The 22,606-nt window shown below is 44.5% G+C and overlaps 1 protein-coding gene across 6 annotated transcripts in view; it reads left to right on the top strand.

Moving 5' to 3' along the window:
• The window catches only part of PALM2AKAP2 (PALM2 and AKAP2 fusion), a 515,173-nt gene that overhangs the window by 443,379 nt on the left and 49,188 nt on the right, over positions 1-22,606 (top strand). The window contains exon 1 of one of the 6 annotated variants that reach the window (XM_070375131.1): positions 10,489-10,845. The exons of 4 other annotated variants lie outside the window; for them this stretch is intronic. In XM_070375131.1, the coding sequence (XP_070231232.1) occupies positions 10,843-10,845 (3 nt within the window). In that variant the 5' untranslated portion in view covers positions 10,489-10,842. Of the gene's footprint in view, positions 1-10,488; positions 10,846-21,543; positions 21,568-22,606 lie in introns of those variants that run through there. One more of the 6 variants, XM_070375134.1, reaches the window with a different exon arrangement.

The raw sequence follows: 22,606 nt of genomic DNA, 5'->3' as shown, positions 1-22,606 counted from the left end.
CTGATTCATGCATTCCTCAAAAAATGAGTAGGGGTGATGGTTGCCCAAGTCTGTGAATATACTGAACTCCCTGAACTGTAGGCTTTAAAAGAGTGAATTTTATGCTGTGTGAATTGCATCTCAATGAAGCTGTTAGAAAAATAAAATAAACTGAGTACCTACTATTGCAGCCTTATGCTAAGTTGTGTCTGACCCTTTGTGACCCATGGACTGTAGCCTACCAGGTTCTTCTGTCCATGGAATTTCCCAGGCAAGAATACTGGAGTGGGTTGCCATTTCCTCCTCCAGGGGATCTTCCCAACCCAGGAATTGAACCCACGTCTCCTGCATTGCCTTTTAAAATTGAGCAGGTCAGTGACCTGCTGAAGGTGAGTAGCAGAGACAATTCTAGAGCTCAGATTCCTGGCACACAAGTCAAGCTTTTTTCAAACTATTTTCAGGAATGACATGAAGATCACAATTCAGATTAGAAGCTGAATTTCTGTCCTTTTGCAAAACCAGATCTTCAGTTAAGAAAGAAGAAAATAATATTTTAAAAAATAAATCACTGCTGTACAGCAGAAATTAACATAACATTGTAAATCAACTATACTTCAGTTTAAAAGAAAACTGACCATCTACGGTCACCAGATCTTTGCAGCAACTCCCCTTACCTGCTGCACACACCTCTGTGCTTCCCAAGATTTCAGCCAGGTTTAAATACCTATATACACTATGGAAAAGATGCCAACATTCTCCCCACCGCAGCTCTGGATATATAGAACAGAGACTGTTCAGTTAGGTTTTTCAATGAGCTGTTACTTTCATAACCACTTTTTGACATTTAACAATTAGATCTTCCTCTTAAAAAAAGAAGAAAGAAGGAAAGGAAGGAAGGATAGGAGGAGAGAAAGAAAGAAGAAAAAAGAGGAAAGAAGGAAAGGAAGGCAGGCAGGCAGGATGGAATGCTGTCCCCGCCTTGCTTGTCGCATTGCAGGACAAGGACAGCATTTAAAAATTACCCGCACTTACCACCACTAACAAAAACTAATAACAAATTTGTCCCTGTGGTGAAGAAAACTTTCCTCGTTCTTGAGATTTCCAAGCTAAGTCTAAATTTCCAGACAGTTTAAGAAGAGAGGAATGTTTTAGAAATCAGATAGTTTTCCTAGACATATATACCCTACCATGTGTAAGATAGATAGCTGGTGCAAAGCTGCTGTATAACACAGGGAGCCCAGCTGGGTGCTGTGTGATGACCTGGATTTGGGGAGAGGAGGGAGGCTTAGGGAGGTGATATATGTATAATTATGGCTGATTTTGACTTGTTACATGGCAGAAACCATCACAACATTGTAAAGCAATTTTCCTCCAATTAAAAAATAAATTAAAAAAAAAGAAAAGAAGATAGTTTTGTTTTTCCTGCAGAATCCATTTATAAAGTAAATAGAAACCATCGTAGATCCGGAGCCGCCCCACAGCCCTCGGCTCGCATCAGCCTCTTGCCTTTTCTGCCATCTGCTTTGTTCTGAGATCTCTTCCTTCGCCTGACATCTGGTTTGCGGGATAAGGGAAAGTCACTTCCTCCGAACTAGTGAAATGACTATCAGGAAAAAAAAATGGCTCAAGTTTCCAGGCGGTTATGAATGAGATGTTTTTCTGAGTGTCCTGAGAAACTATCTTGAGGAAGGAAACCTGAGAAGGTGCAAGCCTTCAGCGCCCCCATTTCCCCAGGATGGGCTTCAGGCCCTTCTTGCTTTAGTGGCCCGGAGGGCACCCGGCTTTCCCGAGAGCAGATGGGCGGCATTACCTCACCCCATGGCTCGTGAATAGGTTTGCTCCCAGGGGGTGGAATTGTCCCAGAGTCTATTATGAAATCTCATTTGCTTTGCATGAATCAATTCAGGAGTTCTGAGAAAACAAAATCTCAAAGACGAAAAATGGTAAAATAGGCCTGTCATTTGGGGCTACCCAGCTAATCAGGTTTGCTCTGAGGTTGCTCTGACTTGGCAGGTGATAGGCAGAGTAATTTTGCATTTTTGTGATGCAGAGGCCTTTTAATTGAATTCCATTTCTTATGGGGAGGAGCAAAACCGATTATAAATACCTTTCACCTTCCCCATCTCCCTTTTCTCTCTCTCTTTTTTTTTTTTTTTTCTAGGACTGTAGCCTCTGAGGCATATAATTTGGCCCTGAAAGCTGAGAGCTGGAGGAAAAGAGTGAAGGGGCAGGAATGAGGATGATAGCGGAGAATCATCCAAACAACACACAGCACCCTTTTTTTCTAACTTAAACTGTTTTATCAAGAAAAGTACAGAGAACTGGGTTTCCCTTCAGCCAGCAATCTCAGGCCTTTTATAAATCTGACTTTCCAAGGGTTGGGCTTCCCTGACAACTCAAACAGTAAAGAATTTGCTTGCAATACAGGAGACCTGGGTTCAGTCTCTGGGTCGAGAAGATCTCCTAGAGAAGGGAGTGGCTACCCACTTGAGTATTCTTGCCTAGAGAATCCCATGGACAGAGGAGTCTGGCGGGCTACAGTCCATGAGTTTGCAAAGACTAACACTTCCTTTGTCTTCCAAGGGTTACACATTTAACCTTGACTTAAGCTGAGGTTTGAAAGAGCAGGCTTGATATCTTTGGGCCCAGAAGGAGGCAGAGATTGCCTTGCTGCTGTTTTAGAAAGATGAGACAGTGATGAACAAGGTCATGCAGCAGCCCCCCACCCACGTAGAAGAAGCTGATAATTGTCTACTTGCTTCTCTGTCTCTGGATCTAGTCTCTTCTCAGTCACATGGAGAAAACTAAGGCAGTTTATCATAGGATTCTGCAGAATCATTTTATAAGAAATGGGCTGAGGTTTTTGTTCAGAGAATAGGGTGATTCCCTTCAAGATTACATGGGCAGGAGTGGGTAGCCTGAGAAAGGCCTGGAAATAGATGGCTTACTTTTCATTCTTTTACTGTGTCCCACACAGAAGCTCCTTATGCCCCAAACAGGCAGAAGACCATGTCACATAGCCCCTGATATGTGGACACCCTATATTGCTCCCTGGCCCCTTGAAGGCCACCCAGGCACTCTTAGAGAAGGAGGGATGGTTTTTAGAATTTATCTCAAGGAACCTTTTTAGAGAGCCTGAATAATTCCAAAGATTCCTATGATGTCCTTATCTTGGACACAGGATAAAAACACGTGAGGCAGCGCAGGCCCATCTCAGCCTAAAAAAGGAGTGTATTTTCACAGGTGACTTGAAGGGGCTAGTCTGAGGATTTTCCATGAGGCAGAAGCGCTCTGCTGAGTGAGCCAAGGGTGGCTGTGCCCAGAAACCAAGTCATGCTGCCTCCTGATGTCAAAATGATGTTCCAGCAGACCTTTTCTGGAAATCTAGAATGGAAGAAATGGGAATAGAGGTTATGAAGAACATCTTACAGTAGTTGAAGCTTTTGAGAACCAATAAACCTTCATCAAGCAACTGAAGGTCCCTAATGTGATTAGGTGACTTTTCAGGCTTTTCTGTCAAATTAGGGATCAAACCTTGCTAAAGCAGAGATCTTAAAACCAGGCAGGGCTTCCCTGGTGGCCCAGTGGTTAAGAAATGGCCTTGCAGTACAGGGGATGTGGGTTCAATCATTGGTCAGGGAACTAAGATTTCACATCCTCGGAGCTGCTGAGCAGGGGGAACACAACTGGAGAGCTGGCGAGGCCCAACAGGAGATCCCACGTGATGCGACTGTGACCCGCCACAGCCAAATAAGTAAAATAAGGAAATAAGTATGTAAAACAAAACAAAAACCAGGCAGGCAGGATATAGGGTTGCCCCTGGGAGTCACAGTCCTGCTTGCCCCAGTCCCTAAGTGCCCCAGGGCCAAGGCTGTAGGTCTGGAAACGGCCCCCCTCACTGTATCCTGAACATTGGCCCGAGGGAATCATCTCTCATGGCCACTTTCTGGGTCTGTTCAAAAGAGAAATCGAGGGTAGGAAAATCTCTCAGTGCTTTTCAAGGTTACGGGCCAGAGCGGGGCCAACGGAGGCAGACACACTTGCACTTGGCCACTTTTGGATGTGAGCGGCTCTCCACGTGAAACCCCTGGCAGCTGCTCTTATTCCCACTGGCCTCCCCAGAGGGAACACGGCCGACTTCTGCAGGCCTGCCTGAAACCATCTGCAGCTGCTGCGTGCTTTCAAGATGAGAATAAAGGCGTTTCCGCAGAGGTTAAGCTGGGAAACCCTCTGTATGAGATATTTTCCTTTTCATGGTTCCAGTTCCCTTGGGATATAATATATAAGCTACTTACTAGGCAGCTGGGTGGGTTGCTGGCCCACAGGGAGCCATGGCTGTCTTCTCCAGATTATTATACCAGCACCAGCCTTCTTGCCACCATGACAGTCTTGCTAGCCGAACCCCTGCCCTGTGCATGTTATGTATGGGATCTCCTTGGATACAACGTCTCTCTAAGGACCATATCCCATTTTCAGATAAGGAAACCGAGGCTCAGAGAGGTCCAGTGTGGCTTCTCCAGCAAGCAGGTACAGAACCAGGATCAAAAACTTTTTTGTTTATTGCTGAATCCCATGCTCTTTCTAGGGCTTCCCTGGTGGCTAAGACTGTAAAGACTCTGCCTGTGATGTGGGAGACCCAGGTTCAATCCCTAGGTTGGGAAGATCCCCTGGAGAGGGGAATGGCTACCCCACTCCAGTATTCTTGCCTGGAGAATCCCATGGACAGAGGAGCCTGGCGGTCTGCAGTCCATGGGGTCGCAGAGTCAGATATGACTCAGCGACTAACACTTTCACACTCTTTCTGCCTCTGAAGTTCGGTTTGCTTTGTATCAGCACTTTCAGCCTCAGCTGCTCATCTAGCACCATCTGAGGGCAGGAATATTCTTATTAACAGAATAGTGCCTAAAGGCTTACTTCTGTAATCAAGACAATGTTTACTGAACTGATAGAAAAATGCAATGTGTTTGGAAATAATACAGAGATTTATTATTCTGTATTAGAGTATAAATTTTATCAAATGAGAGAAAATTTGCTGTCCAGTGTTACTGGCATCACATACTTTTTGTTTGTATTATCTTCAGAGCTGGATCAGAAAGGTTAAGTTAAGAAAACAAGATCAAACATTTAACAGTAAATGTGTTACTTCACTCCTGGCTTCAAATTTATTGGTTTTATGGGACCACTGAATTGAAATCCTGAAGTCCTTGGACCACTGCCTCTCGGAGCCTCAGGACAGCATGGCCACCGCTGGGATTCCATTCCCTCACCAGACTCCTGGCTTGGTTGGGGGTTAGCCAGAAAGCAGGCCTCTATCAGGACAGAAAATCAAGGCTGGCTAAGCAAATGGTACATCATAAACCACTCCTATGCTCCACGGCACCTGAACTTAAGACCCAAATTCTGTATGGTCTGGCCAATCCACCTCTCTAGACATCGTTTCTAACATAAAACCCCTGCTCCATCCCAAGGCAGGGAAGGGGTAAAGGGGGGACTTTTCCTCTATGCAGCTTAGGTTCCTTGGCTGGAGTCTTGCAAATTAGACTGAGAAAAGACAGGGTAACAAGAGAAAAGGAACCATATTTTTTAATGTGTGCATGCCGTGCAGTACACATGGGAGTACTCAGTGACGAGTAACTCAAAGGGGTGGTTAGACCTTGAATTTCTGTATTATCTTAGCAAAGAACAATTCTTCTGTAGAGAAGTGACAAGACAAAAGAAAAGGACTTTGAGCTTCGAGGGTTAGCAGATTTGAGATGGCAACTCTATGGGGAGACTAATGACAGATTGGGCTTCCCAGGTGGCGCCAGTGGTAAAGAATCCACCTGCCAATACAGGAGACATAAGAGACATGGGTTCCGTCCCTGGGTCAGGGGCGTCAGGAAGAGCCCCTGGAGGAGGGCATGGCAACCCACTCCAGTATTCTTGCCTGGAGAATCCCATGGACAGAGGAGCCTGGTGGGTTACAGTCCATAGGGTCGCAAAGAGTCGGACACGACTGAAGTGACTGAGCATACACACTGGTAGATCAGGGCTAAGAATTGTTAAGGGCCATCTCTGAGCTGATGAGGGTCTGGGGTTGCCTCTGGTAATTAACTTCTGTCCTTCCTGGTAGAGAGAAGAAGGGGGACGCCTTTGCAAATGATGTCCTGCTGCTGCTGTTGATAGGTGTTCAGTCATGTCTGACTTCTCTTCCAGGGTATCCTCCTGACCCAGGGATAGAACCTGAGTCTCTTGCATCTCCTGCGTTAGCAGGAGGATTCTTTACCATTAGTACCACCTGGGAAGCCCTTGATGTCCTGCTTCTGGACAAATAAGGGAAAAGCAGAGAGAGTTTTTTTTTTTTTTCATCTGCCTCTTCACAGTTGCATTCAGTTCAGAATAAGCCCATGCCAGAGAACCATACTTTGGGGTGGCAATCCTAATACCATTTATCAGCTGCCGATGTTTCGTACCGTTTCTTGTCCTTGCTTCTCTTGCCCGCACCCCAGGGCCTTTCACATCTTCCTGGAACAAGCTTCGGTTCTCACCATGGCTTAGTCAACTCGTCATCTTTCAGATGGCAGCTCAGTTGTCACTTCCTCACCAAAGCCTCCCCTAGCTCAATCACCCTGTTAGAGAGTGTCAAAGAACCCAGTGCCTTTTTCCCCAAGCATTTATAACAGATGCAACTTCACATGTATTTGTGACGGAAAAACATCTTGCTTTACCACTCCCATTAATTTCCAGAGGGCAGCTCCATGCCTGGTTCTCCCCATGTGTCCCAGTGCCCGGCCCAGCACCTGAGACACAGAAGGTACCCGTTTGCCACAGCAAGTGAGTGGGTGCAGCTAAGCGCCCCCCACACACCGGGCCCTCCCCTCCCCCCAGTATCCAGCTCTCCTGCTCATGGAGACTGTGGAGTCTATGATAAAGTTGCAGCCGGGGAGACAGTAAGTAAATGAATAGCTCACATGTCTTAATAGTGGTGTTAAATTTAGAAACAGAGCTTCAACCATAAAAAAGAATGCAATCATGCCATTTGTAACAACATGGATAGACCTAGAGATTATTATAGTAAGAAAGAGATTATAATAGTATACAAGAATGATATCACTTACATGTGGGATCTAAAAAAATTATACAAATGAATTTATTTATAAAACAGAAACAGACTCACAGACAGAAAACAAATTTATGGTTTCCAAAGGGGAGAGGCAGTGGGGGAGGGACAAATTAGGAGTTGGGGATTAGCAGATACAACTATTATGTATAAAATAAACAACAAGTTCTTAGTATATAGCACAAAGGAAGTATATTTAATATCCTGTAATAAGCCATAATGGAAAAGAATATAAAAGGAGAGCTAGCCATGCCTCACTTCAAATTTCCAGACTTCTAGACCTCAGCAGAAGGCAATGGCACCCCACTTCATTACTCTTGCCTGGAAAATCCCATGGATGGAGGAGCCTGGTGGGCTGCAGTCCATGGGGTCGCTAAGAGTCGGACACGACTGACGGACTTCACTTTCCCTTTTCACTTTCATGCATTGGAGAAGGAAATGGCAACCCTCTCCAGTGTTCTTGCCTGGAGAATCCCAGGGACAGGGGAGCCTCGTGGGCTGCCGTCTATGGGGTCGCACAGAGTCGGACACGACTGAAGTGACTTAGCAGCAGCAGCAGCAGCAGGGAAGAAGGGAATTCCAAAGATGCAGCTTTTGATAAAGCCTTGATCTTCCACCTCATGCAACTTCTGCTTAGAAAGGAATTAGAACCTAGAGTATGGTTGTTGCAGAGATGATTCTTTGCAGTTTTCCCTCTGGCTGTTTTTTCTACTTTGTCTTGAATTTTTATCTTGATGGCAAATGTCTCTTATGAATCATGTTGTGTATGTAAGTTCCCCTAACAGGTTTATTTTTGTTTGAAATTTGATCTGCTGTCTATAGAGGCACTGGCACCAAGACCTCCGTGGTTAGAACTGAACCCTTCTGAATGGAGAGAAATTATTCACTTTTTGGGCAAAAGATCCATTTTAAGTTTTTATTTCTTTCTTGCTCAGCTTTCTCTTTTGGCCTTATGAACTTGGATCCATTGTTCCCATCTCCTTTATGGCTGTGCCGTGATCCCTTGACCGTCTAAAGGGGTGCCATCTTGTAGGATTTCTCAAGGGTCTCATCCTGAATCAGTAGAACCTCTTAAATTGCCCCCTGGAAGCTCCCATGTTTCTGTATGTTTGTCACTTAGACACAGTTCTTTTTTCTCCTTGCTTGTAATCTAAATGCAGCCTAGGAAATTTACAAGAGTTCAACTGTTTTTTTAAATTTTTTTTGAACAGTAAGGTGTCACATCTTGAGTTCAGTTCAGTCTCTAACTGGATTCTGTCCAGATTTATTGTTTGGGTTTCAGAGATTTAGCCCCAAACTGAGAACTATATTGAAACAGGTCCAGATCTGCTAATGTTTGAGATTCCTCCCAGAGCACAAATGGTCCCTCACTTGAAGCTCCCCTAAGTGCGGTTCTTGAATCTTCCATCTCTGTGTTCCCAGTAAACACTCACGGTAGAAACAGTTAACAATTAATCTGCTTGTGTTCTAGTGACTTGAAAATTAAGCATCAACATTTCTGAAGCCTCTTTTTATCAAGGTCTGAAGGGTGGTTTTCATAGCTGATACAAGGCCTTGGTTTATCAGCTCCAATGGTCTGGAAATGCCTTAGACCTGAATATTTGGGATGAGCAGAGTGTGCTCAGCTTAGGAATTCCAAGAAGGCAGAATCAAGATAGAGAGCAGCCAAGGATCCCAGGTGTGAAATGAAACCAGTTTCTAAACCTGATTCTTCTGCTTAGTTGTAATATTTAACACTTGGACTCCCTTGAGATTTTTGCACCTGGTTGGAATGTTTTGAACCTTGGAATAATGCTTCTTTGTGGATTTACCTGTGAAACATAACATAGTTCCAAGCTATCTCATAAGGGTGCTGTTGACATCTTCAAAATGTTGATTTTATCTTCCTGGTGCTTCAGAAGTATGAAATGGTATCCTGAGACTATCTGGGCCCTTTCTCTCTATTGAGATCTTAGTTGACAGATGAATCAACTTGCTCAAGTTAGTGATACTGTCTCTTAAGTGATGTACTGCGTCATCCTACCCAGCATCCCCATTTTACAGGAGGAGAAATAGAGATGGCGGAAGGAGCAAGGCTAGAATCCCTTCCTTCTACACTGTAAATTCAGGCAAGGGTCTATATACCTCTTAATGGTTAGTTTTCTGGAGTTTCACCTCGAAAGATAGTAAGTCAGAAGCTTGAATACACATGTGTCCTGTGGCTCTTTTGAGACTGGCTTGCAGTAAACCCCTTGGGTTATTTATACCAGGAAAGGGCACACTTATACCAGGAAAGCATGAATGTGTGATGTAAATGCTTGCATTGTAGTTCCCATACAATAGCAATAATCTATGCTCATGGTTCCCTGATAGCATCTAAGTATTGATATTATTGCAACTTAAAATTTGGTTGCTTTGTAACTCCTACATGGGAGTTGAATCAACTTCAGTGCACTTGACCCAAGTTTCTGCTTTTTCTATAGTTTTGGGGAGGTTTTGTCATTAATGGCAACCCACTCCAGTATTATTGCTTGGAACATCCCATGGACAGAGGAGCCTGGCAGGCTACAGTCCATAGGTTTGCAAGAATTGGACACGACTTAGCACTATCTTTCTTTCTTTGTCATTAACAGGTAGTAGTTGTTTTAAAGGACTCGATCGTTAAAAAAATAATTAGGAGTTAATTTTTAATAATGTCCATTTGGTGGCTACAAATTACTATGTTTTAAAGCCCCTGTTATTTGACCCCTGTTCATTTCCTGCTCCTGATTGGTGGTGAACAGCAAGGCTAATGAAATGCCTAAGTACTGCTGTGTTTCACAGCTCATTACTCTAGGGAGTTGGTCTTTTTTTTTTCTTTTTTAATGTAGGTAGACATAAAATTTATCAGCAGGCAAATCTACGAGGAACTAACTTTATTACAAGGATCCTTTTAGACTTGCAAATTCCCTCTGCTAGTTAATTAATTTTGCACAATCATCTATTTGGTTTTTATTCCAAAGCTTCTTGCCTAATGTAAGAAGGCTCTGCTTGATGAAGCGGTGTGGTCCAGTTGTTTTTTATTTCTATATTTCCCTGTCTAGTCTAATGCTCTTTTTTACCTCTCCAGATTCTTTCAAACTCCCTTACCCCTCTTACGTACAACATAAACACACAAATTATTACAAGTCACTGAGATCCTTAGTGATTTGAGAGATTATCAAGTGGCTACATTGCATATTTTTGCATTGACGACTGTGTTTCTCTGGCAAGCACAGTTTAGATTTTTTTGAAGAGGTAAACCTCGGGTCCGTCAGGCTGGTTTTCTCTGTGGTCGAGATGCTGCTGGAATCCTCTGGGTCACAGCAGGCTCACAACTCTGACCCCCAAATGATTGTGACTAAGGTCTGAGAGAGTTGACTACAAAGGAAACCAGAAGTCCTGAGAGCCAGATCCAAAGGTGGCTGGCAGGAAGAAGATTCTAATCCAGAAAGGCAGCTTCTGGGAGTGTGAAGTGAGGTTTAAAGGGGAGGGACCGTATGTCTGACCACCTCAAGGCTTCTCCCATCATCACCTCTGGTGGACATGTAAGCCTGCAACCTCTCTTAGGGGAGAAGAGAAGCCTCCCTTTGGGCTTCGTGCTAAAGGAAAGCTACTGGGAAGATGGAGGATGGGTGCTCAGTGCTTTTTCAGTCCCAGCTCAGGTGCCCCGAGGCTCGTGTTGTTTTGTGTGTGAACACAAGCACGTGTGCTCCTAGACATCCATCAGCAGCACAGAAATTGGTTGCCATTCAGCTCTCAAACAAATGGTGAGTTTATTAAACCGCAAACTGCTATCTCCATTAGGAAACATTCAATTCCACCATTAGCCCTGAGGGTTAAAGAGCCCCTCTTTCCTGTCTGCTCTGCTCTGTCCCTAAACAATGCTTTGATGTGCACGGTGCTCCTAGTGGAAGATAAGTCGTCAATTAACCCAACTGGAAGGTTCACCTGAAAACAGACTTTTCAAAGAAGGGATTATCTCTGAGTTGTTAACCACTGATTGACGTTATCTGTCTGGGATATATTCTTATGCCAAGGCTTAATCTCCACCTATATAACAAAGGTGCAAAAGTATTCTAGTTATTTGTTTTGTTTTTAAAGTCACTGTAGAAATTGGATCTTAGATCACTTGAGGCTGGGGTAGAGGTGACCATAGCCTTTCCCAAAGAAGTTAGCATTTTAATGCCTTCAAGAATTGGTCCTAATACTATTAAGTTATTCGGGTGTTATTTTTTTAAAAACAAAGTATAACAGAACCATCTATTTTTAGAATTCTATTAGCAATATTGTGAATTTAAGCATAGTGCAGATGCAGCAAACCTGTAATTGTGTGCTTGGGATTTGCAAGTCAGAACAAGGCTTTTTTTCCTCCTCCTCCCAGATGCTTTCGAATGCTGACAAACTGGCATTGATTTACAACTTTTCTGGAAAATATCATTTAAATAAGTTAAGCTATTTCACTGTTATTTTTTTCATTGTGCCTTTAGTTTTCTAGCGTGCTTATGAGACCAACAAGAGGCTATAAAAATTAATTGCAAATATTTAGAAAGCAAAATAGGGTGGTCACTCCACTATCCTAATATTAATGCAATTAATAGTTATTTTATTTTCTTCTAGTCTTTTTTCCCCTGTGTTTGCTACAAAGATATAATCTGTCTACCTAGATTCTGCTTCCAAAGTGGTTAGCTTCACAGAATGTTTTAAAAATTATAGTCCCTAACTGCTTAGTGGGTACAGAGTTTCTCTTCGGGGTAATGACAAAAATCTGTGGTGATGGTTGTACAACATTGTGAATGCCAATGCCTTGTACCCTTAAAATAGTAAAAATGGCAACTTATAAATGTTTTACCACAGTAAAAAAAAAAAGTATATGAAAGATTTGAAGATATGCCTCCAGATTGATTTTTCTTTTTCTTTTTTTTTCTGTTTTGAGAATTAAAGCATTGACAGGTTTCAGAGTTTGCTATGGGCTGGAAGGAAATTTTAGTGTGGAGTTTATTTTTCACAGAAATCAAAAACTTCAACTTTTCAATACTGCTTAGGGTTTGCAATAAACCTGTCATTTGGAGGGAAAGTTTCAGCAGTGGGATGGCATGTTATTATAACATCAGAAACCTTGGAGGCTGAGAAGTGTTGTTTCAGGTCGAGGTCATTAAAACCCTCCCAGGGACACAGAAGCCTCTGAGGGCAGTGCCGACAGTCTTTGATTGACAGTGGCTGATAGTGAGGTTCACAGGCTCAGGTGAGGAGAACCCTGCCCTCAGGGAGCCCCAGCAGTGACCCAGGAAGTCCTCTAGAAGGAAGCGGAGATTCACAGAGCCATTCATTCTACAAGGCTGCTTCTCACACCCAGAGACTTGGGATGGATCGGGGAGCAGGTTGGACGTGAGGGAGGGAAGGGCCAAGTCTGAGGGGCCACCCAGGGATAAACTTAGGAAAGTAGGGGACTTCCCTGGTGGCCCAGTGGTTAAGACTGCACTTCCAACGTAGGGGGTGCAGCTTCAGTGCTTGGTCAGGGAACTGAGATCCCACGTACCCAGCAACGTTGCCCCAAAAAATAAAGAAGGAAAGCAGATCGGGTTTGGGAAGGATGCTGCTGCTGCTGCTGCTGCTAAGTCGCTTCAGTCGTGTCCGACTCTGTGCGACCCTATAGACGGCAGCCCACCAGGCTCCGCCGTCCCTGAAATTCTCCAGGCAAGAATACTGGAGAAGGGTGGAGGGCCCTTAATTCCAGACTCAAAGGTTTCTATTAGAAAATAGTCCAAGTGAGACTGATCACAGTCCTAGTTGGGCCAAGCTGTGGTGGGGGAAGGAGGATCCAGACGCAAACCACAGTGGCACTCCTGATCTCCAGCTGGGTGGGGTTCAGATCACTAACTAGGGTTGCCTTTCTGGACCACACACCTGACTTCCTTTGGCCCTGGGAACCTCAGTCCCAGAAGTGGTTGTTATGGTACATTTATGTTCCTGAATTCTTAAGTACTGCATAGAAGGATCCAGGCTTACAAAGAGGAAGGCAAGCTAGTTGTGTGAACCTAACTGGGCTCCATGTTTTAAACAGCTCATGCTCTCTCAAGTGCTTCCTTTGTGTTCCTATCCCAACCTCTGAAATTAACTGGCCTAGTACCTGATTTGTTAAACATGAATTAGAGAGTGAAATCAAGCAGTGATTTTAAAGAATACTTCTTATAACGGGCTCAGCCACATTACTGAAAGGAAGCCTCTCAGCATTGCATGCTGACATGGAGGGGGGCTGACTTGGTGAGGACGTGACAAACCTCTTGGTGCCACTGCAGTTTTCTGCAGGTAAAGCCTTGCTCTCTCTCCCTTCCCCACCCTCTTAATGGCCACCATGCCCTGCCAAGATGAGATACAGGAATTGTTTTGTTTTTTTTTTTTGCAGGTATTAACTCTTAAAAAAATTTTTTTTAATTGCAATATTGATTTACAGTGTTATGTTAGTTTCAGGTGTACAACGAAGTGATTCAGTTTTATAAATAAATTTTCTTTTTCAGATTCTTTTTCTATACAGCTCATTACAAAATACTGAGTAGAGTTCCCTATGCTATATAGTAAATCCTTGTTGTTTATCTGTTTTATACATAGCCGTGTACATATGTTACTCCCAAATTCCTGGTTTATCCCCCCGCCCTCCCCCTTTGGCAACCCTAAGTTTGTTTTCTATGTCTGTGAGTCTGTTTCTGTTCTGTAAGTAAGTTCATTTGGAGATACAGGAGTTTTAGCTGTCTGCACCAATTCTGAGGTTCAGCCTGCAATCACAAACACAGGGAGCATGGCTTGATGTTATATTTGCTCAGTTTGCATAAGATGTGCTCAGAAAAACTTAGGGGGAAAATACGGGAGATGGAATGTTTTAGAATACAGCAAAGCAACATCTGGGCTCAAGGCAACCTCTCTGTTCCATCAGCCTTCTAGCATCTCACAGCTTGAGATGTTTGTTGGTTGTGTTCCCAAGGCATTGAATGCTCCTCCCACCCCAAGCCTAGTCCCTGTTATTTCCTGACTTGGGGCCCCAGCTTCTGCCCTGCTTGCCTGGGGAGGGGTCCACATCCGGAATGGACTGGCTGCCCTCAGATCCTTGCTATTGTGGTCCAAACTGTGTACCAGTCAGAGAGACATTCTTGGGAGTGGCCAGACATTATCTAGAGAATTCCAACCACTCCACTGAAGAGAAAGTCATTCACCTTGAGCCTTTAGAAGAGAAGTCTAGGCATCTGAAGTGGGGGCAGATGGCAGATACAGTTAAGACTAAGCTGAGACATACCTAAGAACTCAGAGTGAATTCTTAGATTCAGTGGGCCGTGGAACATCCTGTGTCTTGGAACGCAAAAAGGATGTTAATATTTGCTTCTTTATAGTGAACTTAAAAGAGGTGGACAAACCAGGGCTTAGAGCTTGACCCTGTCACTTCGTTGCTTTGTGTCCTTGGGCAAGTTGTTGAAGCTCTGAGCCTCAATGTCTTTCTCTGCAAAACAGATTATACCCTACATCAGGGTATTGCTGTGTGGCTCTCTTGAGATAATGTATGTAAAGGGCATAGTGAAATGCCTAGACATCATTGCTGCTGCTGCTGCTAAGTCACTTCAGTTGTGTCCGACTCTGTGCGACCCCATAGATGGTAGCCTACCAGGCTCCCCTGTCTCTGGGATTCTCAAGGCAAGAACACTGGAGTGGGTTGCCATTTCCTTCTCCAATGCATGAAAGTGAAGAGTGAAAGTAAAGTCGCTCAGTCGTATCCGACTCTTAGCGACCCCATGGACTGCAGCCCACCAGGCTCCTCTGTCCATGGGATTTTCCAGGCAAGAGTACTGGAGTGGGGCGCCATCGCCTTCTCCAGCCTAGACATCGTAATGTTCAGTTAATAGTTGTGACCACTGTCATCCATATCAGTTCTATTTCCTGTGAAGGAAACTGGCACACAACTGAGGCAGCGAGCTCATGGGAAGTGTTCTAGGATTCATTTAGGGTATGTGGTGAGGTGGACAAAGAATCTTGGGGCTCATCTTTCTCGTGTGATAAGTCCAACTGTTCCAGCTTCTTCAAGAGGCAAGATGGTAGTTAAAATTCCTGAGACCAGCAGCTTCACCACTTACTGCTGTATGTCTGGGGGCAAGTCACTTAAAAGTCCCTGGGTCTCAGTTTCCTGAGCTGTACAACAGCGCTAGGAAGAGGCCTGGCCTCCTAGGGTGGGTGTTGAGGAATAAACGTGATTCTGCTTTCAGATTGCTTAGTCCGATGCCTGGTATATCATAAATGCTCAGTGTAAGGTTTTCATCCTCTGATCATCGACCTCAGCCGACCCCTGAGGTCTCCTGGCCGCCCAGTTTGACAGGCACATATGCATCGCCAGCTCCAGGACTGCAGCTTCAGTCTTCGCTGATCACCAGCATTCCCGAGTGCTTCTGCCCGCAGCCGTGCTACCTGAGGATGCCCTGATTCCACAAGTATCTCTTTGCTCTCCCCAGTTTGTCCATGAATTTTCAAAAGTGCACATACCCTGTGGCCACCCGCCTCTGGCAAAACTTGAAAGCCCTATTATTGGCCTGCTGCCAGAGGACAGAGCAAGAGTGACCTGCCTGCCTTGTGTCCAGGGCCTCCCCTGCCCTGGACAGGTGACAAGCTGCTTTCACGTGCTGTCTCTTAGGGAATCTGTGTTACAGCCTTAGAAGGGAGATGTGTTTGTTTCCCTTTGCTGCCATCATAAATTACCATAAATTTAATCAGGGTTGATTCCTTCTGGTGGCACATAAGGACAATCTGTTTCGTGTCTCCTCCTAGCTCCGAGTGTTGCCAACAATCCTTGGCACTTTTTGGCTTGTAGACGAATCGCTCCAATTTCCGTCTCTGTATTCACATAGAGTTTTCCTTTGTGTATGTCTTTGTATGTTCTTTCCTTTTATCAGAACACCACACCTGTCACTGGACTGAGGGCTCACCCTAATCCGACATGACCTCATCTTAATCAGTTACATCTGCAAAGACTTGATTTCCAGATAAGGTCATATTTTGAGGTTCCCAGTGAATGTGAATTCTGGGGGAGAGACCCTTTCAGCCACCGCAGTAATTAGTATACCCCTTTCTTGTCTGGTTGCTCAGTCATGTCTGACTCTTTGCAACCCATGGGCTATAGCCTCCCAGGCTCCTCTGTTCATGGGATTATTCTTGCAAGAATACTGAAGTGGGGGGCCATTTCCTCCTCCAGGGGGTCTTCCCAACCCAGGGATCTAACCCACATCTCCTGTGTCTCCTGCATTGGCAGGAGGGTTCTTTACCACCCAGCCACCTGGGAAGCCCATTATATACTGTTAATAAAGGAGTAACCCAAGTTTCAGAGAGGAGAAAATCCCTTACATAGCATCACACAGTTTGTGTGATACCAGAGGATTCAAACTGTGACCTTTTCTCTAGACTTGAGTTCTCCCCATTGGATCATCTTGCCACTCACAAGTAAGTAGAAAATAAAATAAGGAGATTAAAAAAAAAACTAAGGCAGCAAACTGGTGAGCAGCAGTTGGCCACTGGATCAAAGGCGGGCTCTGGAGGGTAAACAGGATGAACGGAGACTGTGCGAGTGAATGGGGACCCCTCCCCCCTTTTTTGTTTCTGGTTCTCAGACTTTATCCTGTTTCCATAGTTAGTATAACTTGTTGGCTTTCAAGCGCAGTGCTTGCTCCTGGGATTCCACAGCCCTGCAGAGAGAATCCTCAGAAATGGGACCTGAAGTGCTGATAGTAAGCCAAGGGAAGGAGCACATTTCTTTGTGCAAAGTCAAATACCTTCTGTGACTCCACCTTGCCCTGACTAACTGCTAGTCAGTGTTTATCATGCATCCCCTTGGTGGATGGAGAAATTCCATGCTCTTCTTCTCTTGGAGAGGTTCCTTCCTGGCACTCAGAGCCACAGAAGCATGTGACTGGCCCGCAGCTTCCGGCAGAGCCAGGCTCAGGCTGCCCAAACCTTTCCTAGTATGTGCTCCAGCATAGCTGGCCCCGGGCAAGCCTGGGAAGCGCAGAGCTGTGGGCAAGGCAGTGGTGGGGGTCGTATCACGGGCGCTCCCTGCTTCTGGCTAAAGCACGGGACTAGAGCAGAGTCAGAACCAGGGTAGGTCCTCGGAGTCAAGGGGAAGTTTCTCTTGGTTTGGGCTCAGTATCCCACGGAATCCCTGGCATCAGTTCATGTAGGAGGTGGAGTCAGAAGATTTTATGGGCCTGGCTTGAGCTTTTCAAAGTGCTTCTTGGCTACCCACTTACACCCTGCTCTTCATCAGGCCAGTGTCCCCAACGCATGCGCCAGTCCAGAGCAGTACACTCAAAACTGATCATCTGGACTGTCCTGGGGTCCTCTCTTCCTGCTCAAGCAAGTCAGAGTGAATTGGATCGGAGGTCTGTTTGCTGCACAGCCTGACTTTGTGCTTTCGAAGAAGCCTAAGAAAGTACCATTTGTGAGTTTTCAGGCTGTCGGTTCATAGTGACACTGATAAGCATGATGATAAGGCCTGTTGTGTGGATGAGAGTCTAAACCTTCTAGAGCCTTCCACTGGTTCCCTTGCAATCCACAGGTCCTGACTCAATAGGATCAGACCTCTTTTCTGTTGGTAAGTGGTAGATCCTTTTGCTGAGTTTTGTTCAAGCTCATCAGGTATTTCATGGAAGGGGTACCTTTGATTGTTGGGCTTTTCGTTCTTCTCCAGAGTTGTGAGTGTTGTCTTGGGGAAGTAAAGCCTTCCTGTGGGACATCTCTTGCCTTTGAGTGGAGAAGAACTTGGTGGGTGAGCTTGTAAAGAGGGCCCAGCTCCACGCTGAGTCCTCTTGCTGACCTCAGATGCTCAGGCCTGGCCTGAGGGCTGGAACTAGGTGACAGAGGGAGGGGATCCCGAGGCAGAAATGGCACTTGGGTCCAGGGTTAAAGATTGCTTTGCAGAATTATCCTGCATCCCATCTTCCCAACACTCCCTGTATTTATTTATTTATTTATTTTCTAAAAAAAATTTTTTTATTTTTTTGGCCACACTCCATGGCATGTGGGATTTTGATTCCCTGACCAGGCAGGGATCGAACCCTTACCCCCTGCATTGGAAGCAGAGTCTTAAACCACTGTATCGCCAGGGAAGTCCCAGCAGCATTACTGGGACATACTTTAAACATTAGTGAGATGTGGTGTTTTTGCTTACAGAAGACTAGACTTAGCAAACCCAAAATATTATTTTTAAAACTTGACTCAAAGCTTTGAACTACATTTCAAGAACAGAAAAAATTGATTCAAATTCACTGAGTCCCTGTTTGTGTATCTGTCCAGATGTCTGTCTGATAGGTGGATGGGAAGCTACTTGATTGACTCCACTGCACAATTAAATTGAGTGCAGCGCAAAAAAAAAAAAAAAGACTTGTTTAGAATAACAAATCAGGTCAGCCTCCAATTCTTGCCCTCTGCTTGCTAATCAGAGCTTGGAAAACTTTTTAATGGGGTTTTCCTATGACATATCCTGTCTGTGACACAGTTCATGAAACTCTATGACATTTGACTCCCAGAGAGGAATTTGGTTACTCATAGAGTGTTTCACAACTTTTCTGGGAATAGACAGCTCATGGAAGGAAAATGTCCATCTATAACAGATTACAGTGTCACACGATTGTGTAGTGTGAGCATATGATACATTATAGCACAAAAAGCATAACTTCCTCCAGGGAAGGTCACGTTTGAAGCACACTTGTCCATCATGGCTGAGTAAAGGAGATGGAAATTGGAGATTGAGAGGTGTTGGAATACCTAACAAGTAGACAAGATGGTCTTTTTTAAGTCTGCATGTATTTCAAGGTCAAATTTGTAACATTTATTGATGTATGATTACTTTCAGTGATTACTTTTCTAATTATAAAATTAATACATGCTCAATAATACAAACCTTTGTAAAAGTTATGTTTCACTTCAGCTTATCACTCTGCCCTCAGCATTGAGTTTCCCCATTCTCCAAGGTTGACCAGTTAATATATTGATGTGATTCTTTCAAATAATATGTATATAAATGGTATCCTTGGCTTTGAGAAAGTGATTAATCTTCAGGTGTATAATCTGCCATCATGGTCCCATATTTCCTTTTAGTTCTTGCCCATATCACTATTTATGTTTTAATGTACTTAATTTTTTTACAAGTTAATATATGCACATGGTTGAAAATTCAAAAGGTGTAGAAGGGAACACAGTGAAAAAAAGTACTTATACATTATACATACCTGGAAACTAATTTAAATATGTGCATGTGTGCGTGCTAAGTCACTTAAGTCATGTACGATTCTATTCACACTCATTTTTTTGTTAACAGCTACCTCACATGTCCAGTCCACCCCATTCCAGAGAAAACCATTGTTGTCTCTTTGACAGTTATGCTTTCTGGGAAGATGCCCTGGAGAAGGGAGAAGGCAAGAGAGAAGGACCATTCTAGTCCTCTTGCCTGGAAAATGCCATGGACGGAGGAACCTGGTGGGCTGCAGTCCATGGGGTCGCTAAGAGTCGGACACGACTGAGCGACTTCACTTTCACTTTTCGCTTTTATGCAGTGGAGAAGGAAATGGCAACCCACTCCAGTGTTCTTGCCTGGAGAATCCCAGGGACGGGGAAGCCTGGTGGGCTGCTGTCTATGGGGTCACACAGAGTCAGACACAACTGAAGGGACTTAGCAGCAGCAGCAGCAGCCCTAGAGAAGGGAATAGCAACCCACTCCAGTAGTCTTGCCTAGAGAATTCCATGGATAGAGGAGCCTGGTGGGCTATAGTCCATGGGATTGCAAAGAGTTGGACACCAATGAGTGACTAACACACATACACACATCTATTACATATACATTAGATACACCTAGAAACTAATACAAATATATATAAACTATATAGTCACCTTCATTTTTTGTTAACAACTAAAGTAGCATGGCATGTACACTGTCCTGTACCACTTGTCACTTAACAGTAGATCTTTGAGATTGTTCGATGCCAGTTCTCAGAGAGCCGGGAGCTGTACTCTTAAAGGTTGCATATAATATTCCATTTTATGAATAGTCCAGGCCTCTAACTTGTAGTCTTTTATTTGGCCACCTCACGCGAAGAGTTGACTCATTGGAAAAGACCCTGATGCTCAGAGGGCTTGGGGGCAGGAGGAGAAGGGGACGACAGAGGATGAGATGGCTGGATGGCATCACTGACTCAATGCACATGAGTTTGGGTGAACTCCGGGAGTTGGTGATGGACAGGGAGGCCTGGCGTGCCGTGATTCATGGGGTCGCAAAGAGTCGGACACGACTGAGCGACTGAACTGAACTGAACTGATTATTGCAAGAAGTGTGGCATTGAAGATCTTTGGATAGAGGTCATTTTATACACATGCCACTATTCCTGAGTATAAATGCTTGAAAGTAGAATTACTGGGTGAAGAACATTGCATATTTTAAAGCTGGATGCATATGCCAAATTGCCGTGCAACTTCATGGGATTGGACGAGGGTACTTTTTTCTTCCCTTACTGATAACTAATTTTCTTGGTGAAAAATGTGTCTCATAGTTTAGCTTTTCTTTTATGTGAGTGGGATTAGGAATCTTTTTCTAAGAATAATGTATATATTTTTTGTGTGTCAGCTATTTTCCATGTCTTTTGTCCATTTTTTGTGTTTGGGTTGTTAGTCTTTTACCTATGGTTTGTACAAATTCTTTATAAATCATGAATATTAAACTCTTGTGACATGTTGTAGCTATTTTCTCAGTTTATTTCGATTTTAGCCACCATTCACTGAGTCCTTTTATTATAGGACAAAGCCCCTAGTGGTCATCGTACTTCATGTCAGCTCCCTAAGGTAGCAGAAGTTTTGTATCCTTTTTTACAGAGAGAGGCCCAGGTGTGTTGGATACCAAAGCCCATTCTTAACCAGAACTTTGTACCCCTCTATACACAATATATTAATATAGCATCATTCCAGGTTGCCAGGTACTTTTGGAACTATCCTTTCTAAAGTTTGACCAGCATTCCATCAGTTCAGCAAATTGCAGTTTTCAGGTGCTGATTTTAATGACCACACATTTTCACTGCCGGCAGGTTTTTACTTTTCTAGACAAAATTGCAATCGATGCATTTCTCCTAAAGCTTTGCTCTCCAAGATGCACCATAATGGCACCAGTATTCCTGCAGGAGATAAGGGTACAGTGTCTGAAGGAGCTAACAGAGGGACCTTTTGAATCTATGATCCTTGATGGAGGGACCCAAAACAGACTCAGGGCAGAAATGAGGTTCCCAGCTTAGGGGTACTGTACTGGCCTTCTAGACTTTTCAGCCCCTTTCCCATGCATGGTCACCACTAGCTGCCTCTGGTTGTGGAATGAAGCATACCATATATTTCAATTCCAGATTCTCCTCCATTCGAAAGCCGCCTTTTTGATCTCTACTGGAGGCAGGTTAGAGGGTGCAGTGGAAAGGCGAAGGGCAAGGAAGTTGGTGAGCGATTCCTTTTTCTGTAGAATTGTATTTCTTCCAGGAATAAATGCGACCATGGTACATGATGGGTGGTCTGTACTTTCTCGTGTGTTCTCCCACACCCCCTGCTCTGTGGCTTTCAGGGTCCTGAACACTGAGGAGGTGCCACTGAGTCTAGATTTCCTGCAGCCTTTTAAGGGAAGTTACTGTTCTGTTCCTGTATCATCCCTTTTCTCTCGATAAATTAAGGTCTGGTTATGTTAGCTTCCCATGTGCCTGTGCTCAGTCGCTCAGTTGTGTCCAACTCTGCGACCCTTTGGACTGTAACCAGCCAGGCTCTTCTGTCCGTGGGATTATCCTGGCAAGAATGCTGGAGTGGATTGCCATTTCCTCCTCCAGGGAATCTTCCCAACCCAGGGCCAGGGCTAGAACCCGCATCTCCTGCATTGGCAGGTGGATTCTTTTAGCAGGGCCTCCTGGGAAGTCCCTTAGTTCCCTACACTTCAAGCCAATTAGAGATTCTTCTGGGTAAACAGCTCCTATTTTAAATTGTAAGTATTCCCATCAAATTTATGTCTAAGTGCAAATTCCTTTAAACCCCTTGGCTCCATGCTGAGATGTGGCACCTTTTGGAGGTGGGACTGGAAGGAGGCACCCCCCTGAAGGGGGGGAGGGCAGCAGCCCAGAAAGGAGGAGGCGTCCATAGCCATTTAGAAAGGACATGTGGAGATGCCCCAGCTGACATCTGAGGAAGCTGATGTCAGAAGGAAGGCCCAAGCTTCCTTCAGCGTGTTGCTTGAATTAGGTCTCGGAGCAATTTGAAAAGCTGCCAACTTCCATCTTCTCTGCACCGTGGAGAGGGTGCCTACCCCATGCTGACCTCACCCCTCCCTATTTTACAGTTCCAGGCAGCAGGCTGGGTAGGACCATTTGAAGCCAGCCTCTCCCTCCATTGTCTGCTGCATCTCAGCAAGTCCATTTGGAACATTCTATCACACTGAAGGTACATAAATGGGATGGCTCTATTTAGCAGAATAAACTCCATCAACTAAAGAGATAA

The sequence above is a fragment of the Bos mutus genome, chromosome 8, assembly GCF_027580195.1.
Source record: "Bos mutus isolate GX-2022 chromosome 8, NWIPB_WYAK_1.1, whole genome shotgun sequence".
NCBI lineage: Eukaryota > Metazoa > Chordata > Mammalia > Artiodactyla > Bovidae > Bos > Bos mutus.
Note: the sequence above shows the minus strand (reverse complement) of the source record. Positions and strands in the feature narration are given on the sequence as shown.